Here is a 10,657-nt window from a genome sequence, read left to right on the forward strand (position 1 = left end):
CAGGTCTGTCCCATCCCCAGCAGCATGCGGCTGAAGCTGGCTTCTCGCATGCTGCTGGGGACAGGGCGAGCCCGGCCGGGTCTGCACCAGCCAGCAGAAGCGGTGGTGGAGCAATGTGCTGCTCGGGACAGACGAGCGCAGGTAGGGGGAAAGTACAGCTGAGCCCCTGTTGCTCTGGCTGGGTTCATTGTGTCCTGAGTGGCACATGGCTCCGCCGCCACCTCTTTTCCCTGGTGCTGACTGGGCTGGAGTTGCAGCCCAGCTGCTGCTTCCCCTCCCCAGTGCAGGCCCAGCCCGAGCAGTGTGGCATGGCACAGGGAAAGCCTGCCCAGCAGCCGCTTTCCTGGGCTTACCTGCAGGGCTGGGCCCTTCTCCATCCTGCACAGGAAGCAGAAGCCAGCCCAGACACTGTTTCCCCTCACCGGCGCCACAGGTTCTGGCCCGGCCCCTGCCCCTCTCAAGCTGCAACGTGGCCTGAGCCGGGGCGGGGCAAGGCCAGCTGGGGCAGGCTGAGGTCAGGGTTGGTTGCCTCGCAACCAGAACCCAAGGAAACAGCCGGAGGTGCTGCAGCTGGCGGCTGGTGCCGCCGGAGGCTTTTAGAGAGGCAGTGGGTTTTGAAGGGGCTCCGCGAGCCGGAGGGAAGTGCTTGGCGGGCCGGATCCAGCCCACGGGCCATATTTTGCCCACCCCTGCCATAGATTCATAGTTTGTAAGGCTAGAAGGGACCTCAGAAGATCAGCGGGTCCAGCCCCCTGCACCAAGCAGGAAAGATAACTTGGGGGCAGGTGACCCCAGCAAAGTGACTGTTTAGTCTTCTCTTGAAGATTTCCAGGGTAGACGATTACACCACCTCTGGAGGGAGCTTATTCCACAGTCTGGACACCCTAACTGTGAAGTAGTTTTTCCTAATGTTGAGCCTGAAACAGTCTTCCAGGAGTTCATGGTCATTACCCCTAGCTTTCCCCAGGGGTTCCCTGGTGAACAGTTGTTCACCAAACCTTTGATGTACGCCTCTGATGTAGCGGTACGCTGCTACCAAGTCCCCTCTCCACCTTATTTTTTTCAGGCTGAAGAGTCCCAGGTCCCTCAGGCTTTCCTTGTATGGCTTGCAGCACAAGTCTCTGATCATACAGGTGGCCCTTCTCTGGACTCTCAGCTTTAACACATCCTTGTCAAAGTGCAGCGCCCAGAACTGGATGCAGTACTCTACTATGTACGTTGGGCAATTTAAGTCCTTTATTGGATCCTGTTCTTAGTTCTCCTGTTCACTGGTTGCCTTTTGACTAAAACAATTTCTTAGGTATGTTCCAGGATTTCTTGGACTCTCTTCTGTACAAAGGTCCATTTTAGAGGTCAGCCTCTGAGAACAGTTTGACTTCTTATGTAGTTGGTCTTGTTTGCTTATTCTGTACCTACTTCCTCAATGTGAGGGGAAAAATATGATCACAGATTTCTAAAACCCAGTAGGTGCCACAAATTACTGATGCAGAAGAATAGCACTTCCTGTTTTTTTGAAGTTTTAGCATACCATAACTGAAACTCAAAAGTATTTGGCATATTGTAATGGTAGGTTTAGTAAATATTAGTTGACGAGAGCAAGGTGCTGTTGTGAGCTAATAATACTGAATACTAATCCATATCAGTTATCCATGGTTTAATGTAGTTGTCATCACTTGTCCCCTTGGGGTGATGAATTATTTAGAGTGAAATCTGGTTATTTAATTTGGAGAAACTTCCGGGGGAAAAGTGGGGTTTGTTTTGAAAGATACTTTCTGGCAATTGATTCTAGAGATTAATTGCTTTTTTGTTTGTTTTTTGTTCTAATATATCAGCTACTAACTTCACAGAATATCTTTTTGTTCCTGCAGTGTTAATGCACCTCATTTTACTGTGACTTTCTTGTATTTTGCTATCATTCTTTTATCCGTTCTCTAGGGCAGAGGTTTCAAATGTACAGCCTGTGGGCTAGATCCAGCACACGATTCTAGTTGGCTTTTCAGTAGTCCAGCAGACTACTGGAAGGTAGGGGGCATGGCCAGTGGAGTATGGCCTGCCACAGAATTCAAGGTCCCCAGATCGTAATGGATATGGCCATCAGTGGCACCGGGCAAGTGATGGCTGTGCAGATACCACTTTTGCTTGCTCCACTGCTGCCTGTTACCTTAACCTGGTCTGCTGCCTGTCTCTGGATCTGCACTATCACCTGAATTTGGTCTGTACTGCTGGACTCGGACCTGCTGCAGCTGCTGTTGGCTCTGCAGATCTGACCTGAGAGATGCCCACATGGTAGAGATCCAACGTTGCATGAGTTTGATACCTCTGCTCTAGAGCAAGTAGTCCCTAGTCTATCTGCTAACATGGCCCATGTTCTGCTAATGTGGTCCATGTTCATAGCCCATCTGCTACAATGGCCCATGACCATTTGTTTGGTTACTCCATTGGCCTGATTCTTCCCACCATATTTATGATTTCATAGACATCAGGGCTGGAAGGGACCTCGGAAGATCATCGAGTCCAGCCCCCCACCCAAAGGGCAGGAAGTCAGCTGGGGTCATAGGATCCCAGCAGATTTAATTCTTATTGTCTGCTATTTTGTGTCCTATCCATTTCTGATGATTTTTTGAGCTCTCCAAGGCAGGCATGGAGTTCTTCATTATATGTTTATACCAGTGGTTGTCAACCTGGGGTACATGTACCCCTAGGGGTACTTAAAAAGGCTGTAGGGGGTACCTAGAACGAATGAGAAAAAATTACTAGAGGTGCACCGATACATCAGTCCCATATCAGATTGGCACTGATGCAAGAAAAAATGACAGTATGAGCAATCGGCTTCTTTTGGCTAATGTGAACAATAATGTGGCCAATAAATGTCCTGTGCATTGCAGTACGCAGGCTGTCAGGAGCACAGCCCAAAAGCATGGAGAGTAGCCGGGTTTGGCTGGTAAGTCTGTTGTGAGGAAAGTCTGCTCTGCTGCCTGTCTCTGGAGGGGGGCAGATTGAGGCCCTAGCTGTGAGGGAGGGAGTGGGGCAGAGGCAGGTACTGCACGGGCAGGGTGGAGCAGGGCATAGGATGGAGCCGTGGCTTTTGGTGGGGGGAAGGGGCTCTTGCTGCTGCATGTACCCCAGAATGGCATGGTGGGCGCATGCCCCCAGATCTGTGTGCGGGGCAAGGGTGGGCTGCTGCTGCGGGCTGGGGGCAGTGCTGGGCTCTTCCTGGTGGGAGGGGCTGGGCCGGGCTGCACTTGGGGCAGGCAGCAGCAGTGCTAGGAAGGCGGTCAGGGGGCTACAGCAAATTTTGGGGTGGCTGCAGGGGACACCCCCGCCCCCCCCATAGCCCTCCCAGTGCCACTGCTGCCCAAAGCAAGCTCAGCCCAGCCCAACTCCCCTGCCAGGAAGAGCTCAGTGCCTCCCCAGCCCACAGTGGCAATCCGCCCTCACCCTGCAGAGATCTGGGGGTGCATGCCCTCCATGCTGTCCCGGGGCGCACATAGCAGCGGGAGCTGCCCACCCCCACATCCCCTGGACGAGCCACTTGAGGCCTTATCCCACACTCTGCCCCAGTTGTGCAGCGCCTGCCCCTGCCCCACTACCTCCCTCACGGTGGGGGCCTCGATCTGCCCCCCACCTTCTCCCCTTCCTTTGCCCCTTCCTTCACAACAGACTTACCAGCCCAAACTGTTGTGCCATAACTATGATATATATATATATATAATGCTTAATAATGTATTTAATGTTAATATAGCCTCCCTTATATCACATAATTGGTAACATTAAAAACAAAATATGAAGGGGTACGTGAGCTGAAACTTTGAGACAGAAGGGGTACACTTGTTAAAAAAAGGTTGAAAACCCCTGGTTTATACCATCTTCAACACAATGAGATCTTGATACTTTGCTAGTAAGGTTACGTGCTACTGTACAATCCCTCTTTCCCCCACCATGCTTATCTGCAGAGCTTCTTACTATCCACCTCCTTTTTCTGTACCCTGTAGTTCCTACTTTGTTGTTTCTAATCTCTGGCCATATTTAGCCTTTTGTCTTATGACCTCACAGTTTCTTGGTGAGTTTTTTTTTTTTAATGAGGAATTTTTGTGACAAAAGGTTTTTGACACTCCAAACAAACTATTTCAACTGATTCTCCTCCTTTAGACACTATTTTCTGGATGCAGTCAAAGGATTTGAAAAGATTAGAGGGGAAGGGTTTTTGTTTTAAACAAGGTAAATTGATTTGCGTCTCACATTAGTTTGGGTGTTTTATCTTTTCAGTTATGTCACTCAGTTTATCTGGTGGCTTGAAATAAGGTTCATTAATCTATCATTCTCAGGATCCTTTCTGTTGCCTGTTTTAAAAATTTAGCTACCATCCAGTTCTCTTGTCACAGTTATCTTTAAAGTTGGCATGCTTTAACGGTTTGTTTTCTCCATTTTGTTGGCTCAACACTTGAGTGTGTAACACCCAGCCATGGCAATTTGTTGTGGCACCTTTGCTTTGGACATTTTTGTCACTTGCATTTTACTTTCTTGGATCTGATCTTCTTGGATATCTCTCGTCACGTTGTCTGAAGACTAATGTCAAGAAATCATTTAAGGGTTTTTTTGAGTGCTCTTCTCAGTTGTCCCTGGTGAGTTTACAGACCCCACCCACCTATCCTCCCATTTACTTCGGATAGCCACTTACTTACTCTGCCTTTTAGCCCTACAAATTTCAGTCTCGTAATCCATCTGTCATAGTTTGTATACTTATGTACTTCTTTCTTTTAGCTTTTAGAGTTGGTGTTGTGAATCTCCATTCTGTGAAAGGTACCTATTTGGTTTGAACAACTGCTTGTATATTACCATTTTACCAGCTCTGCTGGTGACTTTGGCATTACCTGTTTCTTTTTTGCTTGAGGGTCTACAGGTATGTTAAAAAATTATGTTATAGCCTCTCTGCCAAATCTAAAAAGTTTTTACTTTTAGTTTCCAGTTTAGGGTCTCTTGACTAGACACTTATCTTTCCTGTGCTAGTTTTGGGCATAATACCCAAGGATGTCTAAATCTGATTATACTGGGGGGCTTAGCTGTGGTTACTGGATAAACTATATTCTTATTTAGGATTTAACTGATGGAATGCTCTTGCATGCTTTAGATCAGAGGTGTCAAACATATGGCCCACAGACTGGATCTGGCCTGCAACACAGTTACTAGGGCTGTGCGAAATGAGCCCTATTCGATTTGGATTTAGATTCAGCCCGAATCAGGGACAGTGATTTGATCCGTTGATTTGGATAACTGTCCTTGATTCGATTCAGCCGAATCTGAATCTGACAATTTGATGCTGATTCAACGAATCAGCAATTCGGACACAGGCACAGCTTTAAAAGTTTTTTCCACATACCTTGAGGTAGCCGCGTGGCTTGTGATCGCTGCTGGGGCAGATGCAGCGTCCCACAGCAGCGCAGGGGGCTCTCTAGCATTCTTGGCAGCGAACCCGGAAGTGGATTGGAAGTACTTCCAGATAGTTAAAACGGTCCATTTTATTGTTTCTCTTGCTGTCATGCACCATGTATTCTTTATTAGGAGATGACCTTGGTGCAGGGGGCTGGACCCGATGATTTCCGAGGTCCCTTTCAGCCTTACAATCTGTGAATCTATAACAGTATAACTAAAAAATCTTTTGGTTTGAGTATGGTACACATTCAGGTTCTGTTGTATGGTCCAGTTCACTTAGTTGTTTCTCTAGGTTTTAGCATATTTCTAAGCCTTGGAGTCTAAGGTATTGTACTTGTTTCATCTGCTCATAGACCTTTCTACAGACTAATCTGTTGTTTAATAATTTTGTAGTGAGTATTGCAGTGATCCGTTGCCTTTTTCACAAACCCCTTTTCTCCAATGACTCTTAAGGCAGTTAGTTACTCCCAGCCAGTGTTAGGGCGCACTGCTGAGGGAAGGCCGTTTGTATAGCACGTGCTGAACCTGTTGTACCTGTAAGGATTCCTTTTTTGCAGGATCCTTCAGAAATATTGGACGAGGAAGAGGAATCTGAATGTGCAAGCAGCCTGCAGTAAAAATAGTAGTGGCTATGCTGTTTTCTTATCTCATACAGAAAGGAATTTTCTGTTGGGGGGAAGATTTTATATGGATGAATTTAAATGGTAAAGACTGCATTTTCACAGTTTGGCAGAATGATGCACAGTAATGTGTTTTTGGGTTTTTTTAGGCAACAATGAATCAAACGGACAACAATCAACAGGAAGTTCCCTCATACCTATATAATGAACCACCAGAAGGTAGATGCTAAACCTCTGTAATCTTATTTGATAGTGAAAAAATTCTGTGAAGTGCAGTTCTCGTTGATAACAAAAGCCTATTGCACACACAGCCAGAGCTAAGTACTCAAGCTGCTGCTGTTAGCCTTGAAGAGGCTATATACTTCAGAGTGGATTTTGTGCCATTTGTGAATCAAGAGAACTCTTTATCCAGTTGCAATTTATTGCCACTTTGCAGACTCATTTAAAACAGCGAGGGGGCACAAATACAGACAAGCATAATTTGAAGACCCAGCTTGCACAATGTAACTGAGAGTGCAGTTTGGCCTGTTGACAATTTTTTTAGTTCATGTGTGGGATGGAAAGGTCCCAACTTGACATCAAGTTTCTAAGTTGAGTTTATAAGGCTGGTAATTAAAATAAAAATGCTTTCTATTTTAAAAATGTACTTGATTAGGAAGCACTGAACAAAACAGTTGCATGCTTTGGGTGTAATGATACTTTAAAAGCTGGGGGGGTGGGGTTGTTTAAATGCAGATTATTAGGTGGCCACAATAATGTATCTGAATGGCTTATTGTTTGAGCAACTGAATAGTGACTTCTAACTATGGAAGGTGTTCAATTTAAGTCATTATTATCCTGTTATTAACCATAGTAAGAGATTAGAAACATGTACAAGATGTAGATGGAGGAAGCAAACTAATTCACTAGCGCAATACTTCTCAGCCTCTCCTGGTCAATGATCTGTGTTATAAAATGCTTTGATGAACTCTTCCATCTAGATCAGGGATGGGCAAAATGCGGCCCAGGGGCCGCATGTGGCCCGCCAGGCCATTCTATCCGCAGGGTCCCTAAAAAAATTTAGAAAATTAATATTAATCTGCCCCTGGCTGCCTATCACGCAGCCCTCGATGGCTTACCAAAACTCAGTAAATGACCCTCTGCCCAAAATAATTGCCCGCCCCGATCTAGCTATAAGGAAACAGAAGGTAGTTGTGACCCCTTGAAATTAGAGGTGCACCAATGTATCGGTCCCATATTGGATCGGCAACAATGTAAAGAAGATTGGCAGTATCGGAAATCAGCCCCATGCAGCCAATTTAATTTGGCCGATAAATGTCCATGTGTGCGTGCAGCCACAGCACAGCAGTGAGAAGCACAACCTGGCAGCTTGGAGAGCTGCATGCAGCTGGTAAGTCAGTTGTGGCGAAAATGGAGTGGGGAGGGAAGGTGGGGGGGCAGATCAACCCCCCTCCCCCCCCAAAGTGAGGGACTTACCAGCTGTACACAGCTGTATCGGTAATTGGATCGGTATTGTCCCTAAAAATCGGCTATCAGTATCAGCCCCCAAAATCTCTATCGGTGCACCCCTACTTGAAATGCGTTCATAACCCCCATTTAGATTCTGTTTTGCCCATTAATTGTATTTAAATATATTTTGCTGTGTGTGTGTGTGAGGTTTTAACTCTGATTGAATTCACTTTAATTTTCAGTCTTATGCAGCTATTTTATTGTCTTCTCAGCTTCCTTATTGTTTATCTTGAGCAGATTAAGCAGACTTCCACTTTAGCAGTGTTGATTATCACTATATATTAGATTTTTAAATATTACAAATTAGTCAGGGTAACTTGCCTTCATCGCTCTGTTCTGTGTGCTGTGTCTTATACTGTGGCATTGTACCTGTTTGGACACATCATCTGAATAGGTAGATGCAGATGAGACGCAAACTACCAAAACTGGATAGGAGGCGGGGAAAAACATGAAGACATGGCAAGAGAGAAAGAAAAGGCTTAAAAAGCATAAGAGAAGGACTGATTTATGTATTGGTCAATAGAAAGGTGGCAGGAAGGGGGCTACAGAGAAGAGAGCCAACTTTGTTTTTTCAAGGGTGGGATATACAGGAAAGATGTTAAAATGCATTTTAAGCAAAATAATAAAGACTCCTTTGTCATCTTGTATCAGAGTTGACATAAGTGGTTTGAAGTGGGGAAATGTATTTAAAAAGTCAGGATTTCTTTTATCCTTTTTAATATGTTGTCAGGTTTCAGGGGCTGACAAGGGCTGACAGTTGCGGGAAGTGGAAGATATTAGGGAGTTAGCTGTTGAAGAGTTGGTAGGGAGTCTTCTGAAGCTGATTTGGGAATCTCGCCATCAAACTCTATGGTGATAAAATGGCACCAAGACAGTCTTAATTGGAGCAGGTTATCTTACCTTTCAGTAAGACCTAATGCTTGAAAGAGTAGTGTTTTATAGGCCAAAGAATTACTAAGCATGTGCCATGTGTCACATTGTTTAGAAGACTTAACAGAGCAAAGATTTATTAACAAAATGTTCTTAATCGCAAGATCATGATTGACTTGGAGGTTTGCACTTCTTCTTCAGGTTCATTGAAAGATCATCCACAGCAGCAGCCTGGCATGCTTTCTCGTGTGACTGGTGGCATCTTCAGTGTAACAAAGGGAGCTGTCGGTGCCACAATTGGTGGTGTAGCCTGGATTGGAGGAAAAAGCTTGGAAATTACCAAAACAGCAGTTACGGCAGTGCCTTCCATGGGAGTGGGGCTGGTTAAAGGAAGCGTGTCTGCTGTAGCTGGAGGTGTTACAGCTGTAGGATCTGCTGTTGCAAGTAAAGTGCCTTTAACGGGGAAGAAAAAAGATAAGTCTGACTAAACAAAAGACTGAGATGCATTTGATCTCCATAATGCTACATCAGTGGCATTGAAACCTGCAAAGATTTGGACTACAACAAAGCCATGTCTTACACACTTACCTTCTAAAGAGCTGTGTGAAAAACTTGCTTTTTCTCTGAAAGACACAGAAGTTTGACTGCACAATGTGGAAAGGTTCATTAAAACCTAGATTCAAACTTTATATCTGGTGAGATGTTACATCTGATAAATATAGAAGCAAGTCTGTGTATCTGAAGGGATTATAATATACATGTTTGAATATTCACTTACTGTAAATTGTTTTTGCAGTTTTGGAGTACAATGTGAAAGTAATAATGTAGTTGACAACCTTTGCAGAACCACAAGTATAATGATGTCAGCTACCATTCTTGGGCGTTTCTACTCCTCTCAATAAGGAATCCCTGAACTGTATACAGGCACATCGGATGCGCCTAATAGTTTAACTTACCTTTAGTTTTTTTAAACTGTCTTTTTATGAGGCCCATACACTAACAGTGGATCCATTCTGCCATTGAGGGCTTGCAAGAAACTGACATGTGGAGGCAGAAGAAAGTAAGATTATAATGACTTCTGAGAAAATGGATCCTCACGATTCTATATGCAGTATGTTGATTAAGTCTATTCATGCCTTATGGTGGAAAATCTATTTTTACGTAGTAAAGCTGTGTAAAGAACTTTATAATGTCCATCATTTCAATTAAGTTTGTAGAAGAAGGTTTAGACTTTTATAAGTGCCGGTATCTGAAACTTAGCCATCTTTATTAAAGACGATAAATCTCTTGTTAAATCTCCGGTGTACTTAAAGGTATCACTGAATTACCTGCAAATGAAGACCTGGGGCTTCCAATGGATGGCTTATCATAGCTATAAAAACAGTGAAAAAGGTGGTAGGTTAATTGAAATAAAGCCAAAGATAATAGCTTAGAATAAATTGTTTTTGCTTTAGAGCTGGAGACCCCTGAAGAACGATTCTAAATAAAGCAAAGCAGCTGTCTGACTGCATGACATGCCAGTTTAGCTGCATGCCTTAACCAGGGTTAAGCATTTAACTGAAATATGAAGAATTTTTCACTACATGTTGTATCTCACAAGTCCATTTCACTTAAAATGTCCCACTGTGTTCATTCAGGGAGAAAAAAAGAAATGAGAGCTGTCATCTTAACAAATTGCATAGGGACAGATCCCAAGCTTTGATGCACCACAAAAGATGATCATTCCCGTCAGTCCCCTGCAGCGTGGACAGGCAGGAAGCACATGCTTGATACGGGCTCTAAATTGGAAGTCGCTCAAGCTTTCATAAATTCTGACTTGCAGATAAATAACTTTTTGGAATCCTGTGAAAGATGGCTGAAGTTTCATGTGAATATTCTATATGCAGTATTTCCTATGAATTTGTGTCCTTCCTGAGGAGAATTTCTAAGGATGTAAGCTCACTTTTTAAGTGGTTATGGAAAATGATGTTTCCTTTTTCTAGAAATTAAAAGGATCAAAAGGTATCACTTGTCTACAGTTTTTATTCCGGTTTACCGAAGTTGGTAAAGTGAACAGTTAAAGGTTTCTATGATTAAGATATATATAAGTTACCTAGTCTTTCTGAAGCATTGGTGCTTCGGTTGTGATCTGGAGCAACTTTCTACATCAGATATATTTATCTGCCAAGGTTTCCTAAATGTAGTGTAGAGGTGGAAATGGAATCTGCGAGTACTTGGGTTTGGTTGTT

At 44.1% G+C, this 10,657-nt stretch overlaps 1 protein-coding gene across 2 annotated transcripts in view; it reads left to right on the forward strand.

Moving 5' to 3' along the window:
* TMEM263 (transmembrane protein 263) overlaps nt 1–10,431 on the forward strand; it is a 16,801-nt gene extending 6,370 nt beyond the window's left edge. Inside the window, exons 2-4 of one of the 2 annotated variants that reach the window (XM_025204906.1) lie at nt 4,762–4,800; nt 6,200–6,269; nt 8,631–10,431. In XM_025204906.1, coding sequence (XP_025060691.1) covers nt 6,206–6,269; nt 8,631–8,917 — 351 coding nt within the window. In that variant the 5' untranslated portion in view covers nt 4,762–4,800; nt 6,200–6,205 and the 3' untranslated portion in view covers nt 8,918–10,431. The remainder of the gene's footprint in view (nt 1–4,761; nt 4,801–6,199; nt 6,270–8,630) is intronic. The other variant, XM_025204905.1, reaches the window with a different exon arrangement.
* Nucleotides 10,432–10,657: the final 226 nt, after the last annotated feature.

This window comes from Alligator sinensis, unplaced genomic scaffold (assembly GCF_000455745.1).
Source record: "Alligator sinensis unplaced genomic scaffold, ASM45574v1 scaffold267_1, whole genome shotgun sequence".
In the NCBI taxonomy this organism is placed as follows: domain Eukaryota; kingdom Metazoa; phylum Chordata; order Crocodylia; family Alligatoridae; genus Alligator; species Alligator sinensis.